Below are 24,524 nucleotides of genomic sequence, written 5' to 3' on the forward strand. Positions count from 1 at the left end.
GACAGACACAGACGTGATGCTCAAGGCAAGGTTTGATTTTCTTTTTATCAAGTGAACTTTAGCTCTGTCTTCTCTTTAACACGAGTTGTCTTGTCTTGACAATCATGACTACGATGGGAATATTTTCAGGTGTTCTTAAACCGGATGTTTCAAAATATTGTACAAAACAAAGTAATTTTCTTAGTAGTCTAGATTTATTGCCCATTCAGGTAAGTCGATCTTCTACCTGAATAGAAGGTTTTTTGCTAACAAATGTGACTCGATTTGCAGACTGAACTGGCACGTTTCTCCTCTGCCCCCAGGACATGAGAAACCTGAGGTTCGCGCTGAAACAGGAGGGCCACAGCAGAAGAGATATGTTTGAGATCCTCACGAGATATGCCTTCCCCCTGGCCCACAGTCTGGTAAATTCCAGGGTTCTCCTCGGTGGCATCAGAGGGTTTCTGGGTGTCCCCTCCTTCCTCTCTGTGCTGCACTCGCCAGTGTGATGTGTGTACGAGGCTGTTTATTACAGAAGGTTGACCCGTTCCCCGAGGGAGCGGGCCTCTCCTCTGCCAGTCTGTGTGGGGCGGCTCAGCCCAGGTGACTCCTGCCAGCCCCGAGCCTGCCCTCCACCTGGGCCAGCCCTCTTCCAAAGGCAGAAGATGGCGAGGTGACCACAAGCATGTCAGTGTAGCACTGTGACGTCACATCCCAGAGCTCGTCGCCCCCTACTTGGGAACCAAGAGTGAGCCTAAGTGCCATTTAAGCCAATGTGCTTCTCAAATGCAGATTCGTGGCTTAGGTGCTGCAGGCCATCACTGGACAGGGGAGGTTTATTTATTTATTTTTAAGGGATGACACTTTAAATGTCATTTGATAGCATTTACTATATATTTGGCAGGACAGACTTATTATGCATTTAATTACTTACAACCTATGACTTAGTCCATAGCAAGTTTTGGGCTGTGTATACCTAGAACTTTTCCTTCCTATTTAGTAGACTGAGTAATCTCACTTTGTTTTACCATGGGGCTGAAATAAAGCTTTCCACGTGTCTTGCTCTTCAAACCATCTTTCTTCATATTCTGCCTTGATCTTGCCGCCTTTTTTTCTGTCCTCTTACCCGTCCTTCTCCTCTGCTTGACTTTGTTTTTTTGGTTTTTTTTGAAATGTAAATTTCAAAAGATTTATTGATTTTACTTTTGATAGTGTTCTTAGCATTTTCCCCAAATTGTTGTTTTAAAATTTTATTGAAGTATAGTTGGTTCATAGTGCTGTGTTAATTTCTGCCGTACAACGAAGTGACTCAACTATACATATATATATATTCTTTTTCGTATTCTTTTCCATTATGGTTTATCACAGACTCTCTGCTTGACTTTAAACAAATGTGGAAGCAGACATCTGCTAAGGGGAGAGCAGGGGAATAATTCTTTAAAGATAATTCTTTAAATAAATAAATAAATAAACGTATGCCGTTATTTTAAGTATGGAGTAAATATGCCTCCAGCTAGACTGAAGGTGATGAAAGAGATCATTAAATAGAAGAGCTGCTTTGTAATGGAGCTCTTCTTCCTATGCCTGTCTTTTATTTATCTATCTATCTATCTATCTGTTTATTTATTTATTTATTTTGGGGCAATGAGGGCCTGAATTTTTTTCTAGCAAGACAAGGCTTCTCTCTTCCCAAATTTCATCAGCAGTTGTTTCCGTCAAAGGAAATTCATGGTTGATGGAAAGGACGATTACACAAAGACCGTGGTGGTCTAGAAGGATCTGGAGTACTAGTCATGGGTCATGTGTTGATTGTAGATTCAAATGTGATGCTTCCAGGAAATGCAATGATATCATAGAGTTGAATACATTCTTAGCCTTTTCTCAGTTTTTGATTAAATATGTGATTTAAAAGATATTTCAATATTAAAAATTTTAAACTATTAGGATAAAAAGAGTTTAATGGGAACACATCCTCAGAGTTACCATGAAAGTGAGAATGTGCATCTAATCCACGAAAATTCAATGAGGGAATGGGTTATGTCTTGGGTTTTGCATATCTGGCCTTAAATGATCAGAGATTTAAAGATGATTCACAGATCAGGGTTTGTTTATTTATTTATTTATTTTTGGCTGCGTTGGGTCTTCGTTGCTGTGCGTGGGCTTTCTGTAGTTGCAGCGAGCGGGGGCTACTCTTCGTTGCAGTGCACGGGCTTCTCATTGCGGTGGCTTCTCTTGTTGTGGAGCACGGGCTCTAGGCCTGTAGGCTTCAGTAGTTGTGGCTCGCGGGCTCTAGAGCACAGGCTCAGTAGTTGCGGTGCACGGGCTTAGGTACTCCATGGCATGTGGGATCCTCCCGGACCAGGGCTCGAACCCGTGTCCCCTGCATTGGCAGGCAGATTCTTTTTTTATTTTATTTATTTATTTATTTATGGCTGTGTTGGGTCTTCGTTTCTGTGCGAGGGCTTTCTCTAGTTGTGGCAAGTGGGGGCCACTCTTCATCGCGGTGCGCGGGCCTCTCATTATCGCGGCCCCTCTTGTTGCGGAGCACAGGCTCCAGACGCGCAGGTTGCTTCGCGGCATGTGGGATCTTCCCAGACCAGGGCTCGAACCCGTGTCCCCTGCATTGGCAGGCAGATTCTCAACCACTGCGCCACCAGGGAAACCCCGGCAGGCAGATTCTTAACCACTGCGCACCAACGAAGCCCCACGTAGCAGGTTTCTTCAAACCTCCTTTGAGCTGAGGCCCCAGTCTGTCTCCTACACAATCTTGCTCCATCAGTCATCCCCTTTCTCTGGTATCTTCTGTCTCCTTGAGAGTTTACTCCCCTAAAAAGAGGTCAAGTGTTGGACCAGCTTTCCTCTAAACTACTGTCCCATCTCTCACTTCAATCCAAACTTCTGGAAAGAATATTCTAGGCTGTCCACATCTCCGGTTCACTCATTCCTCCAGCCCATTCTAGTATCCAGTTTTATCGCAAGTACCTTCTTGGAACTCAGACCTCTTACTGGCCAAATCTAGTGACTCACTTCAGTCTTCATTCGGTTTGATCTCCCCCCAGCATTCAATAATTTTGACCACCCTCTTCTTGAAAGTCTTGGTTTCTGTGTTTCTGTACCATTTTGACTGTTCCTTCCCAGTCTCCACTGCCTCTGTCTTTTCCTTAAAGGTAGACATCTTGGTGGTGGTTCCCTGTCAGCCCTCTTCTCATGTTACTCACTTTGACTTGATGATTTCATTTAATCCATAGCTTAAGCTGTCATTGCTGTATGGGTGATCTCTAAATCTAGCCCTGACATTTGGATGATCCTCAGTTGCTCAGATTCGAGAACTTGAAGTCGATTCCCCACCCCAATGAGGCATAAAATTTATTTATTTTATTGAAGTATAGTTGATTTACAATGTTATATTAGTTTCAGGTGTACAACATAGTGATTCAGTATTTTTACAGATTATACTCCATTTAAAGTTATTATTATAAAATATTGGTTATATTCCCTGTGCTGTACATTACAACCTTGTGTCTTATGTACGAAGTCAACTTTCTCATTCCCCTGCCTTACTTCTCCTATAGCCGCATCAGTTCCAAATCCCATAGGTTTTGCTTATTAGTAACTCTCAAATATTTCTTCCCATTTCTACCTGTGCTTCCCAACTCACTTCCCTTCATTCAGTTTCCTTCCCTTCCAACTTATGCTACACAATGCTGTTGTCTTTTTTTTTTTTTTTTTTTTTTAGGTATGATCATATCACTCTATGTCCCACTCTCCACACACAAAAAATTCTCAGTGACTTCCCATGGCTTATACCCTAGACTCCAACCACACAGGCCCACCCTGTGCTTCTCTGGTATGCATAGAACTTTCTCAACTCAGGGAAACTTTGGTTTCCCTGTCCCCTTTACCTGCGGTCCCCTCATCTCTTTAGAGCCTATCCTCCACCATCTTGCTCAGTCCTAGGTCCTTTCCCATGCCATGTGCGTTCCCTGGTGGGAGTTCATCTTACCTCTCAACCTGTTAGACTTTGCAGGTCCCTCTACTAGAGCACTTATCTCCCTCAGTCTGCCTTATGTCATAATTATGTAGTAATTACCCATCCCCCTCCTATACTGTAAGCTTATCAAGGCAGGGATCAGGCTTTATCTCTCTAACCTCAGCATAATGACTTCTGCATGGCAGTTGTATAATGACGGCTTTTTTATTGAACACAGGTTTAGTAGAAAGTGAAGAAAAAATCCATTCTATGGAAACAGATGGGCTGGATTTCTGGATATTGTGGATCTAGTACCAGAGCATAGGATTCTGGGTTGCTGTCATTGGAGTGGTCCACAGAGGGTTTGATTTCTCAAGTCTATGGTGCTTTGCCTTATTTTTCGTGTCTGTGCTAGGAATCCCTACTTTTTTCTTTAGGAAGTCAGTAAAGTGAAAAACTGGAGAAAAAAATGGGAACTGAATTGCTCATACAAAGTTTTGGAAAATTACATTCTCAAAGTTTTAACCAGTAAAAGTCATCTTAAAAAAAAAAACAAAACTAGTCACCAAAACAATACAAGATAGAGATAAAAACAGATCAGCTATTGACATGGCTCTTGGAATATTAGCCCCTGTTATTCCATTCAATGTATGCAGCTATTTCATCAGTTAGGTTCATTTCAGAGTAGTGTGTTGGGTGGTGTTGGGGAGCCATGAAGGCAGATGAGAAGTCGTAGTAGGATGAATGATACCTGCTCCCATTTGGGGATGTGACAGAAGTGATATGACAGATGTGTATGGTTCCGATATAGGGCGGTTGATATTCAGTGCTGTAAGAGAAAGGCCGAGGAAGCCTTCTGGGGAGTCCCAGGGGGAAGGGAACAGGTCCAGCCTAGATCGGAAGAGCTTGCATGGAATCGATAATATTTGTGTTGGGCCTTGGAAGGATGGTCATCGTTGCCAGTGGGCAAGGATGGCGGAGGAGGTGGCATTTCAGGCAGAGATAAGACCCTGACCCTCAGCATAAGGGAGAGACAGCTGGAAGTGTTGAGAGCTTACGAGGGTCGCCAGGGATGTTTGGCTGGAGTGTGGCGGGGAGGAGGAAAGCTGGGCGCATCTGGTGGACAGCCCTGCCGGAGTCAGGCGCTTGTACCCTGGGAAGTAGCAGAGACTTACTGAAGGTTTTGAAGTAAGTGATGGGACTGAATACAACGTCACGAAGAACAGATAGGAGAGGAGAGCTCATGAAGCTGGGAGGGGAGTCAGAGGGAGGGCCAGGCGAGATGGTGGTGGTGATGCGGGCGGAGACCACACGCTTGGGCGGTAGTTTGATCCCGGAGAACAGGGAGAAGGCTGAATCATCCTTCCTTCTGAGGTCTGCGGCCCGAGTGATGACAGAGCAGGGAAGTGAGAAAAGGATTTCGTTTGGGGAAGCAGGTGGAAGAGGGGGCGAGGAGGGAGGAATGGGGAGTTCTGTTTTGTTTTCAGGGCAGTTGGCATCTTTTGACAGAATTTCCGGCAGCAATTGCGGGCCTGCCCCTCAGAAGAGAGTTCAGAGGTGTAGATCTAGAATCGTGGTTCTCAATCTGTTTGGAGTCATGGATTCCTTTGGTGATACGGTGTAAATTAGGGTGTCTCATCCCCTGAAAGATGTGCTATGTACAAAACTTGACATACAATTTGAGGGGACTCGCAGCCCCTCGGAAGCTCACCTGTGGGTCCCAGGTGAGGAGCCCTGGTGTGTAACAGAGGAGCCAGCAAGGTGAATGAGGATGGTTAGAGAGGTGAGGGGAGAGCCTGCAGGGTGGGATCTGCAGAGGCCGAAGGCAGACAGAGGCCTGAGAAGGTAGTGATGGGTGTGTGAGGCTGCGGGGACAGAGAAGAGGCTCAGGAAGAGTCCTTTACATTCGATGATTACGAGTTCCTTGGGGGCTGGACGCGCTAGCTGTGGACTGCTTGAAGCTGGGACCTTCTTTCCTCATCTTGTTCCCCAGCGCCGAGTTCAGTGCCTGGCATACACTTATTGAGCTTTTTTGAATCACAGAGGATGGTCTGGGTAGAGGGGACCAGAGCCAGTTGGTAGAGGTTTAAAGAGAGAGTAGGTGGTATTTAAAAACAAAAATAGTGGTAGCGGCCAGGTTGAGGGAAGACGTGTTTCCCTGAGAATCGGAAAAAGGTGAATGAAGATTTGTGGGCAAGAGAGAGAAGGGTTCCTTTCCTGAGAGGGATCCTGGGGAAGGCAGAGGGGGATGGGATTAAGGCCAATTTGTAGGGCAGTTTGGGAAAGGAGAAGGGACAATTATTCCTCTGAGACAGGAGGGGAAGAAAAGTTTCCAAACTGCCACTGTGGGGAATGCGAGAGTGCGCCAGAAAGGGATTTCCTGGAAGCGTAATCTAAGCCTGATTGCATTCAACGATACAGAGGGCCCCTGCTTGAAAAATATCACTTCGTTAGTATTATTGAAACTGTTAGAGCAGCTGCAGATTATCTCAGTGATTGTTACTGGCATTGGAAGCCAGAAGTAAACTTGCTGTTGCCTCCTGAAATGGTGTCTGGAGACCAAGAGAGCTGGGTTCTAAATCCAGCCATGGGGTGAGCGGTGTGTGAGTGAGCTTTTTTCTTTCGCACCAGCCCCGGCTCTCTTGTCTCCTTCCCCATTAGTATTTTCACCACTCAGTGTGTTCAGTTGGAGACTTAAACTTTGAACTGAACTTGAATTAAACTTAGCCACACACAGTGGACCCCAAACCATTACCTTGATTGTTTCTATATTATGTCAATCCATTAAGACTTGAAAATTATTTAGATTACATTTTCTATTTCCACCAAAGCATTTATTTTCTTGTTTTATTTTTGCTTTGCTTTTCAAACAGTAGAAATTGTATGCCATTTTCTCAACTGCATTGTAACTCAATACTAAGTAAATGCTACATTTTTATGATAAGAAATGTGGCAATGCCTCTGATATGATGGTAATTTTTTTTTAAAAGCAGGAACAAAAATTGTGTACATATGAACAGAGCCTGATAGTGCTACAGAAAAATAAAGAGTTTAATTGTTGGAGTGGTATGTTCAATGCCAAAGTTCCTCTTTCATTGATTTCCTTTACTGTTTTTGCTCAGTTTTTACTCAGATGGGATAGTCAGAGATAATTCAAATTTTAGATGGGAGTTTTTTTTTTAAACTCTGAATCCCATTGTATTATTGAGTCATGAAATCAGTTGACTAGGTTGTAACCAGCATTTTTTAATGAAATAGAAAACATTAAGAGCATAACACATAATATAGGTAAGTATGGTTTCATGAAAGATTTCTTTCGGTTATCCGTGTGTGTGTGTGTGTGTGTCTGGGTCATGGTGTAAAGTGTATGGCGTTCTGTTAATCATAGTCTAGAAAGTTTGATGAACAGTCTTTTAGATAATGGTAGAATATGTAGAATAAAATACATTTTAAGTTAATTTAGGCACCAATACAGTCACTTAAATCTATCTTTACAGCTATAGGCCTGCGTGGATTTTCTTGACTTTTGTTTAAGTGAAGGGCTTGAGTGTATGACTAAACTCATGGCCTGTAGACTCACATAAGGGAAACGTAGCGCTTGAAGAAACGGAGCTGGAGACCTGGCTGCCAGGCTCCCGGCGGCCCAGACCCTGCTCGGCGACTTTGAAAATCATGTAATATTTCTGTGCTTCAGCATTCTCATTTGTAATGGGGATAATAACACTCTCTGCTTCACAGGGGTTTTGTGAGGATTAAACGGAAGGTGCTCACAAAAGTGCGTGGCACGCAGTAAGTGCCCAATAAATGTCAGCGCTTCTGTTCTTAGCGCCCCATTTTTCCCAGCAGGTGCAGAGAGTAAGGATGATTACCACAACCCAGTCTTCCCAAGAATGTGAGTAAAGTAATTGTGATCATATGTGGGACACTTTGAGCCCTTTAAAAGAAAGATGCTCTACAGATAATGGTCCGTATTCTTATTAACAAACCATTGCCTGTAGGTTGCTAAAGGATTAGTCGAAAGTCTTCAGTTTCAGAGCATTAAACCCAGAAAGCATCTTAAGTAGAAATGGGGAATACGGGCAGCGATGCTATGTAACACACAGAATTCTTCAGGAATTGTTTTCCCTTTCTTTTCTTTCCACCGGTGACTCTGCGTGCGGGGTAACGTAGCTCTCTCGGGAGTCAGCTCTTCCGCATTGCAGTGTTTCCTACTTTTTGTTATTCTGTGAGCTAATCGGCAGTCATAGAATTTCAAAGTTTTCTGGTATTTGTTTGTTTTGATAAATTTGACCATCCTATGGGCGGTGGAGATGGACACAGGAGAGAAGACCCGCTGGCTCTAATCTCGAGAGAAGCCACAGGCTCGCAAGGCCTTTCTGTGGCGACCGGCGAGCAGGGCCCTTCCCTTCTTCCCGGGCTTCACTGAACCCCGTCACGCCCTGCCGTGCTGCATAAGCAGTGCCGTTTCCCCTTGTGCCCTCTCTGGCTCTACTCCCATGGCGCTTGCCTACAGAAATAATTCCATAAAGGTTACTACACTGGGCTATGGGGCTGTACATCTTTTCTGACCATTTGAATGAGGCGTATAAATGACCCTACGAAGAGAAAATGAACAGCATAGGGTACTTTTTCCTGTGCCTTCGTTTTTCAGTTCAGAAGGCGGGGACATTTTTATAAATTGCTTTGAGATTGTAAACCAGACTGAAATGGAGCAGACTCTTATCTTCTAGGCCGATTACAGAATTAATAGCTAAAAGCAAAAAGCTCATTTTCAGCTGGGAATTGAACGAGAAGCCACACTTCTCTGCCTGGACGCGGCCTGAGACTGAAGTGTGGTTTCGTTCTCCATTTCCTTTTTTTTTCTTGAATAAACGGTAAACTTGGCTAATTGAGGGTCTAATCATGCTTTTAAATCTCCTCCCTTCGTGCCTCCTCCAAGACTTGGCCCTCGGTTCTTTTTGTGTGGCTCTCTCTCCGCTGCCCTCTCCGCGCGGCCTCGGGATGTGCCCGACCGTCCTCCCCGCACCCATCTCCAGGGACCGTGGTCCCGGCTGGACCACCCCTCGCGCTGCCTTCCATGCCCACAAGCACAGCGCTCACGGCCTGCCCGCACGTCCTACCTTATTGCCCCACTGCCCGCCCTGCTACTTGGGAGGACTTGGCCTCTTCCACTGCACCAGCATTCAAAGGTTTTTAAAAAATATTGAGTAGCTGCAAGAGAATGTTTATAAAACGCCCATCAAACGCCCAGAGTCAGGGTCTTCAGAGCAGCCCTTTGTCTCGGGGCTGCTATGTCTTCTACTTCCTTTACCCCCTCTCTCTTCAGCCGGGCCTGGCCTGCTGCCGTCTTATCTGCTGGCTCGCGGGGCCTAGTTTCTTGGGCTATTTTGTGATGATTTTGCATGTGGACTCATTCCTTGGACCTTTATCTATGTATGGGAAGACTCCGAGGCTGGGATTGAAGGCAGTTTTACGTTTTCTTCTGCCAGGCATTTGGGGGGTACTCCCAACCTGGGACAGTCACAGATTAACTTCTCTGCTTGATGTTTTTCGGACCATCCAAGCTTTATGAGTTTTGGCTGCCTTGTGCTGCAGGCTCCGTTACTCAGCACGGATCGTCTAGACAGGTAAGTTCCCTCGGAGTCTCAGGTGCTTGTTTCCTGTTCGTCCTCACCCTGAGGGCGCAGTGTTATTGAAGGAAGTTTCTAGTTTGACACCCATCTTGGCATCTTGGGGCAGGCCCGGGGTGTTACGTCCTCTCTCCTAGAGCCCAAGAGGCCACGAAAACTGGTCCTGCCCTGGGGGGAAAGCCGGCGTGCTCCTCTTGCTCTCTGCTCTGTTCGCAGTTTGGCTTGGGCTTCTGAGTATTTCTTCTTCCCTAGTTGACTCATAAATGCATTTTTAAAAAGGGTTTCTGTTTTATCCAGAAGTTTTAGATGTTGTCGGCAGAAGTCTCAATTAGAGGAACTAGACCATCATCCTGCCGGCCACCTACCTGTCCTGTTGCTTCTGAGGTCTTGATCTCCTGGGCTTCCTTTTCTTTTCTAGTTCCTCGGCTTCTTTCTGTCATCTAAATATGGGTTTTCTAGAGAAGTCCATCCTCCTCCTCCTCCTTGCTCCGTGCCATCCCCTCAGCTGTATTTCTCTCACTTTGACCAGCATTGCCTTCTTAGTAGCTTCATGTTTCCCATTAGCTGCTCCATAACTTCAACTGATGCCTAAACCTTTGTTTAAAATTAATCTCTCATCTTTCCCTCAAGCCTCCTTTGAGCTCCCAGTTTCTCTAGTGCTGTCAGTTCTTTCTCCACCTCTTCCTCCTCCTCCAAAATCAAGGTCATTGTGAGATTTCCCTTTTCCATAACATTTACTGAATCCAGGGGATTCTTCCTCGCTAGCCCAACTTAGTTCAGGTTTCCATCTCTTCTTTTCTGAACTGTGGGGATGGTGCTTTTGCTGGTTTTCCTACTTCTGTTCTGTTTCCGATCCAACCCACTTCTACACGTGCCTCCTGTCAGGTCGCTGTCCCTGGGATGCAGCTCAGCTTATCCCATCCCTTCGCCTCTGAAACTTCAGCCATTCCTCCCTCCCTGTCAGTGTAAATGGAGACCTCTGTCTCCTCCACTGTGGGGCTGCATCTCTCCATGGTCTCCTGGTTTTCTACCTGTCTATGCTCTGGCTGCCAGACCGAGGTGTTTGCTGATGGCCACGTGTTTTCTGAGTTTGGCTCCCATTTGTGACTTTTTTGCCATCGTCGTCGTTACCCTGTCCAAAGTTGTCTTACCCTTCCAAGGGAGCTCACATGCCATCACCACTCCTCCAGGCCCATCTGTCCAGAAGTAACCCTGGCATCCCCTGGCGCCCCATGGCACTTTATCTGTACCTCTCATGGCACTTACCGTTCTCCTCTTTACATGAGCAGTAGTTGCGCTCTCCTCATCTCTTTCCTTCGGAGGATTTCTAACTCCTTAAAGACAGTGGTGGTGTCCTATCTTTTTCTCTACTTAATACCTTGTTCGTAAGTGGGCCCTCAGTAAATGTTTGTTAAGTGAATCTACTAATGGCAGTAGAGTGAATGAATAGGAGCTAGCAGCAACCAAGTGACCAGTAAGAATATTCTGCTGTTTAGAAACTAGGGCAGTTATGCAGCAAGCATTTATTGGGTTGGCCAAAAAGTTCATCCGGTTTTTTCCAAAAAGCCTTTCCATCTTACGGAAAAAGCTGGACGAACTTTTTGGCCAACCCAATACTTTAAACTTTTCAAAAATGGCTAATGTATGCCCGTGATTGAAAAGTCAGGAAGGGTAAAAGGACTGAATGTTTGTGTCCCCCCCAAAATCATGTGCTGAAGCTCTAACCCTCAGTGCAATGGTATTTGGAGGTGGGGCCTTTGGGAGGTGATTAGCTTTAGATGTGGTCATGGGGGTGGAGCCCCACGATGGGATTAGTGCCCTTAAAAGAAGAGGAAGGCACCAGAAATCGCACTCTCCACCACGTGAGGTACAGCACGAAGGCCGTCTAGGAAGCGGATCTCACCAGAACCAGACCATGCTGGCTCCTTGACCTCAGACTTCTCAGCCTCCAGAACTGTGAGAAATAGTTTATTGTTCTAAGCCACACAGTCTGTGGTATCTTGTTATATTGTAGTAGGCCCAACAGTAAAAATAGTAAAAATAACTCCCTCCCAGCACCCTTCAGCCATGCCATTCCCCTCCTCACAGGCAACTAGTGATATTTAGGCATATGCAGGCAAGTTGTTATTTATATTCCTTCCTCCTTGGACCCTAATGGAGCATGCTACATATGCTCTTCCATACCTTGCTTTTTAAATTTACCAACACATATTGCCTACCAAATGGGCTTCTTCACTCTGTGAATGACTGCACAATATTCTGTTGACTGTATCATACTTTATTTAATCCTCTGTTGATGGATATTGACATCATTTCCAATCATTTGCTATTACACAAACTACTGCAATGGATAACCTAGCATAAACATCATTTTGTACGTGTTCATGTATGTTGTACGATAAATTCTTAGAAGTGGAATTACTGATATTGCCAAGTTCCCCTTTACGGAAGAGGTACTGGCTTTCACTCCCACATGCAGTGTGTCAGAGTGCCTGTTTCCAGACATCCTCTCCAACTGTCTCAGTTTCCTATAGCTGCTGTAACAAATTATCACAAACGTAGTGACTTCTAAAAACATGAGTCTGTCATCTTACAGTTCTGGAGTTCAGAAATCCAAAATGGGTCTCACGGGCTAAAATCAGGGTCTCAGCGTGGCTGTGTTCCTTCTGGAGGCTCTTGATTTTGGCCCATGAGACCCATTTTTCAGCTTTTAGAAGCCACCGCGTTCCTTGGCTCATGACCTCTCCCTCCGTCTTCAGAGCCTATCTTAAAGTCAGCCGATTAGAAATCTTAATTCCACCTGCAACCTAATTCCTCTTTGCTGTGTAGGATAACATAACACAGGTCCCAGGGATTAGGACATGGACATCTTTGGGGGACCGTTATTCTGCCTACCACACCAATCCAGTATACTTTCTAATTTTTTGATCTTTGCTAATCTAATAGGTGAAAATGTAGATTCCTAGTTTTATTTTGTATTTATCCTATTTGAGTGAAATTGATTATCTTTTGGTTTGAGCTATTTGTATTTCTGTTTCTTCATTCTCTTTGTCTTCTGCCCATTTTCTTTTGGGATTTTGGTCTTTTTTGTTGTTGTTAGTTGTAGGAACTCTTTATGAGTTGTAAATATTTTTCCCATTTATCTTTTGACTTTTCTTATGGTGGCTTTTGCTGTGGAGAATTTTAAAAATACTTATTTGGTAGAATTTATCGATTTTGTGTGTGTGTGTGTGTGTGCGTGCGTGTGTGTGTGTGAGAGAGAGATGGGGGTCCCTAAGCCCACTCCCAAGTTCAGATTCCTTAGGAGAATTCACAGGCTCAACATATAGTCATACTCACAAGTATGATTTAATACAGCAAAGGGATACAGAGCAAAAGCAGCAAAAGGAAAAGGTGCGTGGGGCGATGTCGGGGGGAAACCAGGACACACTTAAATCCTATAGTAGCAAGTTGTGACAACCCATGGGAAATGTTACCAACCAGGGGGCTGGTCACGTGGACACCCTCTGCCTAGCACATACCAAACTTCCAGAGTCCCAGAAGGAAGGCAGGGGTTCGACTTAAAGCACGTTGTTGGTATAAACATTTTAGGTGCCGTAAACTTAAACTCTTATCAGTTAAGGAGTGGTGGGCACTCTCCCAAAATCCAGGTTCCCCGATGCCAGCCAGGGGCCAACCATGCCACAGGCCTCTGTAAGGACAGCAGTCTCAGACCTGCTAGGTTAACTCTTTTCTGCACACTTCTCTTTTATAGCTTCTGGGTTTTACATCCCAGGTAGGAAGGTCTTCCCCACTCAGAGTTATAAAAAAATTATCCCATGTTCCTCTAATACTTTAATTTCCTTTTAAACATGTAAATGTTTGAGCAGTTTGGAGTTTATCTGGGGTTGCCTTGTAAGATAAGGATCCAACCCTTTCTCCCCCTTTTATTGCAACATCATTTGAAGACCAATCCACTGGTTTGAAATACCACCTTTACCACACACCAAATTCCTCTCTGTATTTGGTTTTATTTCTGAATGTTTCATTTCACGCATCAATCACTCTTCATGCACCAGTAACAGTCTTGTGACTATCAAGGCTTTGTAAGATGTAATGTCTGGTAGGGCAAGCCCCTTTTTGTTCCTTCTCTTTTTCATTCCTTTCATCCCTAGTCTTGGTCAGCAGACATTTAGATGATGCCTACATTACAGCCGCGCCCTGGGGCTGGAGCTGATACCACTCCCTGTCCCCAGGGAGCACAGTTTTCCTGGGTGATGTGGACGAACAAATGCATACGATACAGATACAGATACACAGGGTGTCAGGAGAGGGGAAAGTCAGGGGGTTGGTGTCGAGGAGGGCTTCCTAGAGGGGGCCAATCCTGAAAGATGAGCGTGCTGGGACAGTATGTGCAGGTGTCCAGGGGCTGGACACAGGCTGACCCCACATGCGGATTAGAGTCCGGGAGTCGGTGTCCGTGTGAGGGTGGCAGGGAGAGATGGCACTGGAGGGCAAGGCGGGGCCAAAGCTTGCAGAGCCTAACGTGCCCCACCAAGAAGCTTCGTTTTTTATTTGAAGGTGAGGGGAGCTGTTAAAGGGGTTTAGGCAGGAAAGTGACATGATTAGATTTCTGTTTCAAAAAGATTCCTTTGTTGATTGACTGGTTATAGTTATGAGGGGGGATGGGATGATAAAGAGGGAAGAACCCAGCCTGGATAAACAGGTCGATGGTGGGACCAGTGGTCAAGATGGGGAACATAGGAGGGGAGTGAGGCAGAGAGGGCAAGTTCCATTTTGGCTATGCGGAGTTGCAGGTGTCTGTGGGACAACCAGGTATGGGTATCTGGGGGGCCGGTGGCTACGAAGACCTGGAGCTCTGGCCTGGGGAGAGGTTTATTTGGTAGACTGGCTGTGATCATTGGCATTTTCATCGATGCGACCAAAATTGCCGGGAGAGAGAATTACAGTGAGAATCGGGGTGCAGTGGATGAACCCTGAGAAATGTCAGCCTTAAATGATTATGATTGTGGCCAAGTAGTAAAGAATGTCCTTTTTCTAAAATGCTTTCAAATGACATTTCAAATGTCCTTTTGTAGTCCTTTCCTGAAAAAATGAATATGTACATTTATATATGAAGGTAAGGGTGACTCAAGAATATTAAAGCCATTTTCTCCAGGGAAAGTGGTAGAAATAGGACTAGGAGAATTCTTTATGCAAACAAAAATAGCAATGGTAATTCATGTGCAAGTTGCTTTTTGACCTATGAGACTTTTGTCAGATTTTTGGATGAAATTACTTTTGATGCAGTTGTATGAATTAACTATGTCAAGTCGTGTGAAAAGAGGCTGAAATCCCTATCTAGCGTGAAGCTGTTACTTAGAATTATAAACTCTGCCAAGTTTCAGCACCTCCTATGGTTCTTCCTTAAAATTTTAGACTTTTTCTCCTAACCTGAATGAAAGAGTTATTTTTCTTAGAGGAAGGGGTCTTGTTTCTTAAGTGTAATCTAAAAGATGAAAATGAGATAATTTTACATTGCTGCTTCCTTCAGTGGTAGATGGAAGCTTTGAAAAAGGCGAATGTCTTCAATTTCAGGAATCAAATTAGAAAAAAATGCTCACTTAGATTCCTGTTCAAACATTCCAAAATTCTATCAGGAAAGAGTTAGTGACCAGTTTCCTGCATTTTTAAGGCTAGGTCTTCAGAGATGTAGTAAATCGTGTCCACTGATGACCATGCCTTTGTGTGGTGGCAGCATCATTTGAAAGCACTATTGCATCTACATAGCTTATCAATTTATTTTCCTCAATACTGTGAAAATTGTTTTCTTCTGTAACTGTCTCCCTATTGAATGATCTTTAATTTCTATAAATCTGACTCTCAAACATCCATTTCTGACACGTGACACTTTTGACAAGCCTTTGGGAGAAGAGGCTGTCCACGAGGGGCCGTCGTGAGATCAGGGAATCCTAATTCGGTGACAGACAGTTCTCCCTCCTCAAAGAAGGAAACTCATGAATCACTCATTATTTATAGATTCTACTCAGTAAGAATAAATCCAATCTAGATGTTTAAAGCAAGTCAGTGCATCTTTATATAAGTGCCATTTAAAAATAAGGGCTAATTAAGTGAAAGCTAAAATTTGCTGTCATTTCAGATGTTTGCTCCCACAAGACATAACAGTGATAAATGTAGCTAAGTTAAAAAGACAAGTTACATTCTCTTTGTCAGAGCTGTTTTTATCCCTAGTGTGAAATTGGAGATTTTCATCTCAACTTTGTCCTTTAACATTTTTCAAATGTTACATTGTGCTATTTTTAATCCTGGAAAAAATGCACACGATTGCTTTTTTTTTTTTTTTTTCCTCTCAAGTCTCCATGCACTCCATGCATGGTATCTCTTGACTAGTAGGAATCTGAATTGGTGAAATGCCCAAATATTCATACAGAGCCAAATAAAGGAAGACCTGCTCACTTGAAGCCAGGGGTGAGCACTTGAGTGTGTCTGTTTCCTGATGTCGGTTTCCCAGCTTTGATGCTGGGCTCCGGTTATGCAAGATGCTCACATTGGGGAGGCTGGGTGAAGGGTGCTTGGGCCTTCCCTGTACCTTTCTCTGCAACTTCTCGTATATCTATAATTATTGCAAAATCACTTTAAAAAAGTAAAGCAGCCCCCCAAAGCTTGGCCACACAGAACCCTCAGGCAAGATTCCCACGTGTTCTGGAGTATTCCATGGCCCTTGAGGATCAGGGCATCACCCCCTGGAGGTTCTGGTTCAGCGGGGTGAGCTGGGGCACAGGCAGTGCCTGGCACGTTGGGGAAGTGCCCCCCACCCCAGGGTCCCGAGGCAGAGGCGAGGCAGGGCCCAGGCCCCCGGAGAAAGCCAGGAGGGCTTCTGGAAGTGCCCGCTGAACGCTGACCTTCGGCAAACCGTCCTCTGCCCCGAGGCTTTGCTGAGCTGGGACTGAATCCTTCTCGGGTTCTGCACAGGCCGTGAAGCAAAATGGGTGCGGGGACGGGGTCACTGAGGGCACGTCATCACCCACTTGGCGAACCTGGCTCCCTGCGTGCCCTCAGGAGGGAGAGTCTCTAGAAGCAGTTCCCTCTGTGGGACTTGTGTTTCCCAACCAGGGTCCCAACGGACCCAGGGGTGTTGTTAGGAACAACTGGAAAACATCAACCCGCGGATCAAGTTCTAAAAGACTCAAAGCCTTAAAAACTGCGAGTCTATAAGAAAATAAAGGACAGCCAAAAACCTCAAGACACGTAACCCGCTAACTTTAGGTTTTAACAATTTCCAGGCAAGAGCTGTAATTAGCCTTGTAACAAGTAACCACTTGTAGGGAATTTTGTACTTTTTAATAATGAGGTACAGATGAATGGGTTCTGTTGTCCTTGCTTTAATGCTTAGTAGTTTTAATTTTTTTGTAATAATCCACCTTTATGTTAGTCTATTGAGAGCTTGTGTTTTAAAAGTCTTGCTTTGTTCTCTTATCTGAATCTTTAAGGGAAATAAGGTAAAAAATTGAAATATCTGGGAAGTAAGTCCTGTACATTCAACTTTAGAAACTGTCAGTGTTGGTTCTGGTAGAACGCTTGCTTCAATAGAGCCAAGGAGTTAATGACAACTTAGTGTTTACATTGTGTTTTCCTTTAAAAACTAACAAGTAATGCTTTTTTAAAAAAATGTTTTCTTGTAACTGTAAGCTGATTTATTTGGATGATTAAAATATTGGTTTGAGCACCTGGTCTTTTCCACCTTAAGCTCCAGTTCAATGTTAGATGTGTTGGTATGTATTTCATGGCAAGAAATATCTGGCTGTTATTTGATTCATAAACTTGCCTGAAATATTTGAGGTCCAAGTCTGGCTCTTAGCATCAAGAGTCTCCTGGAAGCTCTGTCCATCATAGAGTTCCCATAGGCGCGTTTCCCAGGTAAAGGATGCCAGTCATGCACTCGTCCTGTATATCTGGACATCACTCAGTGTCACTGCAGACTGATTTCATGAGAAAGGCCACCTGGTAGGTCGCTACCTTGAGGACACTATCATTCCCATATTAATGACAATTCTTTTATATGACTTGTTTTCAGACATTAAAGAAATTATGGGGATAATTTTGGTTTGGGCTATAGAACTTTATCTTCTGATGATAACAGTTTTGTATACTTAGATTACACTTACTGGTAATTTTAATGTAAGACGCAAGAGGATAGATATATGAAGCAAAGAAGGAGTTGCTTTATTAGTGATTGAGAAATAGAAAGTTACATTGAAAATGCTGCTGGCAAGTCAGAGGACACTCTGGGCATTAATACACATGATGGTTTTTCTGGAGAGAAAGCTTTATCTGGCCTCTGAGTGAACAATTTTATTCTTTCTTCTTAAAAGGCCACCATATTTGCTTGAGTTTCATGGGAAAGATGCAAATAGCTAAAAACCGAAAAATGAACAAAACTCACGTTGAGATCAGGAACTTATTTCAAGAAAGCAGATTCTAGGTTTTCTTCTAAAGTGAGTGACAGTACAGCCTTACGTCATCTACAAGTATGTCACCAGCACAAGGTTCAGCAGTATTGAGTATTTCCCCGGGCCAGGTACTGACCAGGGCAGTATCCCGTGCTCAGATGTCACCAGGAGGGTGCTTGGACATGTTCTGTAGATTCCGTGCTCTTTGCACCAGCAGTCCCTCTGTCTCTGAGTTGAACTTCAGTTAACAGAAATCACTTGTTTTCCCCGGGAGTACTGAATAATTAAGTATTCCTGTGGATTCACTGTCAGCCTAAAGCCTCAATTGCATAGCTAGGTCAGCGTCATTGCTAATGTGCGGTCACAGAATACACAGCACTTGGGCCTAGTGCTGCCAGAGTTGAGACCTGCTGAGGGTGCCACATGCTTTGGAAAGTTCAGGAAGACAGTCCGGAGAGCACGATCTTGATCAGTTTTCACCTTAAACCTCTTTGCCACTTAAGTACAGAAAACCGTTGCCGCTAACTGATGCTTTACCAGAAATTCTCTGTAACGTTGGGGTCGGGGGGACACTAGCATTGGAGGCCACAGGCTGATAACAGGAAAATGGGTGGAAGGAAGATACTTAGAGGAAAAGTGCCTCCAGAGAAAGCGCTTGAGCAGGGGCTGTATAAGGCTTCCCGTCCTCATTCGGTCAACAAATATGTATTCCACCTACACGGGCCAGACACCGTTCCGGTTACTGGGGATCCAGGGTGGGAAAAAAAGCAAGTGTCTGCCTTCATGGAGCCCATGGTCTAGGAGGGAGGACGGTAGGGGTCCAACAGTAACAAATAAGTAAATATAGGTCAAATGGTCAGAAGTGATGGAAATGAGAAGGAGAATGGGTGGTCCTGTTGTGGGGGAACATGTGTCAGAGAAAGGCTCACTGATTAAGGTTACATTTGAGCAGAGGAGATGTGAAAGAAGTAAGGGAGGAAACCATGAGGGCAAAGGATTCCAGACAAGTGGAACAGCAGGTGCAAAGGCCCTGAGATTGGTGCACGCTTGTTGCTTTCCGGGAGCGGCACTGAAAGCCAGCGTGGCTGGAGTGGATTGAGCAAGAGGACGAGCAGAGACGTGGTGGGGGACGTGGCCAGGTGGCAAGTACTTCCACTTTTACCCGAAGTGAGATGGAAAGCCACAGGAGGATTTGGGGCAAGGGAAGGATTTGACCTGACCTAGGTTGTGACACAATTACTCTGACTTCAGAGGTAAAGATGAAAGCAGAGGACCAGTTAGGAGGTGTTATTATAATCCAAGTGGAGGTGGCAGAGCCTTACACCAGGGTGGTAGCAGTGAGGTGACGAGGGTAATGCCAAGGTTTTGGGTTCAGTCAGTGTGGAGGATGGCGCTGTCATCTACTGAAATGGGGAGACTGGGAGGGGCCGGCTGCAGTGGCCAAGTCTGCAGGTCACAGTGGGGCTGGAGGGCGATAGATGTTTAGGAGTCGCCAGGGTATGGATGGTATTCAAAGCCATGAAATTCATCAGTATCACCTTGAGAGTGAGCATAGAGGAGAGGTGAGAGGCCTGAGGCCTGTTGTTTCAGAGATCAGGGCATTGATTCCGAATTCACAGAGGACAGTTAATTAAGAATTTTCTTAACGTTCTGTCACTTTCTTAATAGATTAACACACCACTGGTCCCTTTTGAGACAGTTGCACTATTTAATAATCATTGCTGAATTTTCTTTTTCTTTTATATTTTAGTGTCTTTTACCCGTCGATTGCTAATACTGCTTAAAACTGATAGGCATTTTTGGGTCTGGAAATCTGAGTTCTGTGCAACAGCATTAAAAAAAAACACCAAAAGAGATGTTTGTAGCCATAGAAAATTGCGGTCTCAAAAATATACAATTGTTAATCAAGATAGAAGGTAGTGTAAGTCTAGTCTAAATTTTTCACTGTTATTTCTTGCTTAAAAGTCTCAGTTGGGGTTGTGATTTCGTGGTAGGCAAATCTGGTAAAAAAAAAAAATCAAAGGATGTAGTATTAATAGAGTATTAGTTCCTTTACACTGAACTTGAAATTCTTTCTTTTTTTTTTTTTTGCCTTTTCTAGCCAATATTTGCATTTTTAAATGAAGAAAAGTTTGACGTGGATGGATGGATGGTTTATAATCCAGTTGAAGAATACAGAAGGCAGGTAAGTCAGTAGATACTGTAGATGTGGGGAATCTCAAACCTGCCTGGTGATGATATGCCATCAGTCATGCTCTTTGAGTATCAGTAACACCCTTGCTAAATACATTTTTCCTGGCAGTGGTATAATCTGGCTCATTCTGTCTGTCTAGTACTGTGGAACCTACGGGCTCATCCCAGGGCCATGTTCAAGCTGCACTGAAGGCTGCATGGCTAAGTTCTCTTTCCTTCCGCTACGCGAAGAACGTCCGTTATATGTTGTCCATGAAATGAATCAAATACTCAGAGTCTAGAAAAGCCAGACTTCTGTACCTTACTACTCAGGAGTTGATGTCATGATGTATGTATGTATTTGGGAGCTTAACTATTACTGGCAGTTAGATTTCTGTTATATTCATTTCAGTTTAAAGATTCAAATGACTTAGAACTGTTTTCCTGTAATGACTTTTCCAAGAATGCTTTGATGAATGTGTATGAGAATTGCCTTTACTGCCCTCTTAGTAAACTTCACCCACATGCATGTTTATTTGCAATAATAAAGCGGGAGGCTTCGTGTATTGTTGCTGTTCGCGGCAAAGGTCTCTCTGCATTTTAAAGAAGATTCCCATGCCTGTTACGGAACAAGAGCTACACTTTGACCTCTGCTGTAACCAAATCATAGGACAGTTAGGAGTTTTGTGATGAGGCTTTTCATAATTCTCCTTCTACAAAGCTCATAAAGTAATTGGGAAGTTTTGTTGAATGAGGTTTGAGAATCAAATCAAGCCCAGTGAATGTAAAGTAAAATCGCAGAACCCTAGACTTGAGAAGAACCTTCTAGCCACCACTTCCACTACCGGGCACCTGGGTTGACTTCCCGGTTTAGTCTTTTTTTTTTTTTAATTAATTTTTATTGGAGTATAGTTATTTTACAATGTTGTGTTAGTTTCTGCTGTACAGCAAAGTAAATCAGCTATAGCACAGGGAACTCTACTCAGTGCTCTGTGGTGACCCGTTTAGTCTTGATCAGTGGTTTGCCTCTGTTCATAAGAAGATTCGATGCTCAGGGATGTGGGTGTGGGAATTTATCTCTAGAGCACATGTGTGCGGTAGTATGTCCTGTTGCTTCCAGAAATCAGCTTTAGTTTGTTGAGTTTTCGAAGGCTGTGTGTACCTCTCATTTTAATAACCTCTATTCTAGGTCAGTTGTGGAGGCAGAAGAAGGACCATTAAAACATCTTGCATGTTTTGGAGACCTCTGTAGCGTTACGTATTAAGATATTTGCACCTTAGGTTTTGAGTGTTATTGACAATATTAAGACTTACTTTTTAGGGCTTCTAGCTTCAAACAAAACAGTTCCTGTTTTTAAGCTTGTATGCATATACGAACTCTTGAAGGTATTTAGTTCTAGAATGCCATTATATTCCATCTTTTTTTCTTATACCTTTCTGATGGGACTTGTAACTCTCTAATTGGACTCGACATCAGACTCATCTGTCTGGTCCGAGCTCTATAGGGCCAGACCTAAAGACGAGGTACAATTTGCGTCCCCAGAGCAAGCACCCACACGGCTCAGTTTTGTGTGTGTACTTGTGTGTTTGTGAGCGTGGGGAGAGAGTTATTCCACCACCTCTGGACCTTGTCCACAGTACCTACAATTTTGTGGGTGGGCGATAGGATGGGAGGTGTCTTCCGTGTCACACTAGCAGTCTGCTTAGAATGCAGATGAGTGTATTTCTCACACAGCCCATAGAGCAGTCACCCATCCCAAACCACTTGATTGAAGAAACTCTTCGGAGGTGGCGAAATGAGCCTCCCCAGAGGGGTTTTCCTTACTTCCCTTCTGTGAATTTCTTCACAAGCTTAGCCTCTTTCTACTTTGGAGCAGGTTGAAGCATTCCCTCTGTTTTGAGTGGGGAGTGGAAGTTGCCTGATTTCTTTTTTACCCTCAATCAGACACAGATGAAGATTACACAGTGTACTTTTCTTTAGGGCGTGGGGTGGTTTGCACAGGTCGGGGAGGAGCTTGGGTTTCTCTTTATTGTACAAGTAGTAGAGAAAAGTTTGACATGAAATCAAGGAAGATCTCAAGTTCAAGAGAATTTGTATTTACCAACGATAGTTTAGAATTCTGGAACCCGCCAGTGTTTTGTCTTGTGTTCTTACATTGTCTGGATTATCGATCTGGCTCCCTTACTATAAATCAGTACGCCGTTACTACCCTGCTGTCAGAGGCACGTGCACATTCTGCTCGAGAGAAGAAAGGAGAGCCATCCAAGGCCAGATCCAGAGATGAAATCATCAGTGCTGACGTGGACTTCCTTTCTTCCTGCAGGGCTTGCCCAATCACCATTGGAGAATCACGTTTATTAATAAGTGCTACGAGCTGTGCGACACTTACCCGGCTCTCTTGGTGGTTCCATATCGCGCCTCAGATGACGATCTCAGGAGGGTTGCGACGTTTAGATCCCGAAATCGACTTCCAGTGAGTACTGCAATTAATAGTTTCTGTAAGGAGTGCCTTTTCTTCCATGAGAGCAGTAGTCAGGTAATTCAGAGAAACACTCTTTTGGAATTTCAGTCACACAAATAATTATGAAGTGTCCTCTGAGCGCAAAGCAGCAGGTCAAATGGGGAAAGAAGTAAGACGTCACCTACCTTCCAGGAGCTCGTGATCAAGGACAGAGAATGAACTCAAGTAATTCTTATACAGGAGAGGGTACAGGTAACGCCAGGTGGAAAGGAAGAAGGAAGGACAAGGTCTCTGTGGCTTGTGTCTTTGTAGCACAATAAGTGACAGGCGTTAGGCTCTGGGTAATGTCGGTTGAGTTATGCTGGAAACCATGCACTAGCCTATGTTATGGAGCCTATGAGTATAGGCTTTTACGTACCACCTTTATTAGGATTCGTCTCTCCTCATCACGTTTGTAAGCTGCCTTCATACCATTAGCAACCTGGGGTCAGGTGCAGACTATCCCAAACTATATTTATGGTATCACTGGACCTAGTTCATAAATTAGTCTTGCGTTCTTAAATATTTATATACGAGTCACCCTGTCTACTCTGTGCCCATAAATCTTGTTGGCTAAAAATTTAGAGAATTTTTCCCCTCTGTTAATTTCCAGGGCATGTCATAATAAGTACATTGTCTTATTTTGTTTTGGTTTGATTTTGAAAAACAAGGGTTGAAAAATTAAGATTTAATGTCACGTTGCCTTTAACTTCCAAGTCTAGACATTTTTGTCCCTAAAAGGATATTTGTGTGAAACTTTTGTTATGCTATCAACATAATATGAATTGTAACTTTTTTAACGCACTTGCTTCGCTAAGCACGAGTGTCCGTTCATATCTTCAGGATGTATATTATACTTGAAAGTATGTTCTTTAGCTCATTTTGCTAGAACACTGTGCTAATGAAGCTAGAATTACCATTTCGCTCCTCTTGTGCTCCACCCCTGCCCTGGCTAGCTGTCTTGCTAATCCATGCCTCACCCACAGGAGAACTGGGCTAGGATAGTGTGGATTGATTTTGTTCACTCCTTCCTTCAATTAATATTTATTGAACATCTACTGTGTGTGCGTGCGTGTGTGTGTGTGTGAATTTCACGGGATCGGGGGTAGGAGAGGAAATGGAACAACTGAACCCAGTCCACTGTGCTCAGGCTGCCATCTTGATCCAGTGGTTCCCCCGGTTCTGAGTGAATGGGAGCCCACCGTAGAGCAAATAGAATGCTTAGCCTTTTACTTAGCCATTTTATTGATCCTTCTTACTTTGTGATGGCCACCAATTTGCATTTATTTTTCCTAAAAAAAAACTAAGGTTGGGCTTCCCTGGTGGCGCAGTGGTTAAGAATCTGCCTGCCAATGCAGGGGACACGGGTTCGAGCCCTGGTCTGGGAAGATCCCACGTGCCGCCGAGCAACTAAGCCCGTGAGGCACAACTACTGAGCCTGCGCGTCTAGAGCCTGTGCTCCGCAACAAGAGAAGCCACGACAATGAGAAGCCCGCGCACCGCAATGAAGAGTAGCCCGTGCTCACCGCAACTAGAGAAAGCCCGTGCACAGAAACGAAGACCCAACACAGCCAAAAATAAATAAATAAATAAATAATAAATAAATTTATTTAAAAAACAAAAAAACAAAAAAACTAAGGTTAAGCTGTCCATCACCTCTCTATCTTTATAGATTACCATGCTTAATAATATCTAGTAATAGATAATGTACTCTTTCTGATATACCTTCTAACCACCTGACTCTTGACTATAACCCAGGAAATATATTTGCTTTTGATATGAAATCATTAATATTTGATATTCAGTTTTTTTTTTTTGAAAA

The 24,524-nt window shown here is 44.0% G+C and overlaps 1 protein-coding gene across 4 annotated transcripts in view; it reads left to right on the forward strand.

The window, feature by feature from the left end:
• The window catches only part of MTM1 (myotubularin 1), a 97,094-nt gene that overhangs the window by 45,742 nt on the left and 26,828 nt on the right, over positions 1-24,524 (forward strand). For all 4 annotated transcript variants that reach the window (XM_057538816.1, XM_057538817.1, XM_057538815.1 and 1 more), the window contains 3 exons: positions 303-404; positions 20,131-20,214; positions 22,526-22,675. In XM_057538816.1, coding sequence (XP_057394799.1) covers positions 303-404; positions 20,131-20,214; positions 22,526-22,675 — 336 coding nt within the window. The remainder of the gene's footprint in view (positions 1-302; positions 405-20,130; positions 20,215-22,525; positions 22,676-24,524) is intronic.

Source organism: Balaenoptera acutorostrata, chromosome X (genome assembly GCF_949987535.1).
Source record: "Balaenoptera acutorostrata chromosome X, mBalAcu1.1, whole genome shotgun sequence".
In the NCBI taxonomy this organism is placed as follows: domain Eukaryota; kingdom Metazoa; phylum Chordata; class Mammalia; order Artiodactyla; family Balaenopteridae; genus Balaenoptera; species Balaenoptera acutorostrata.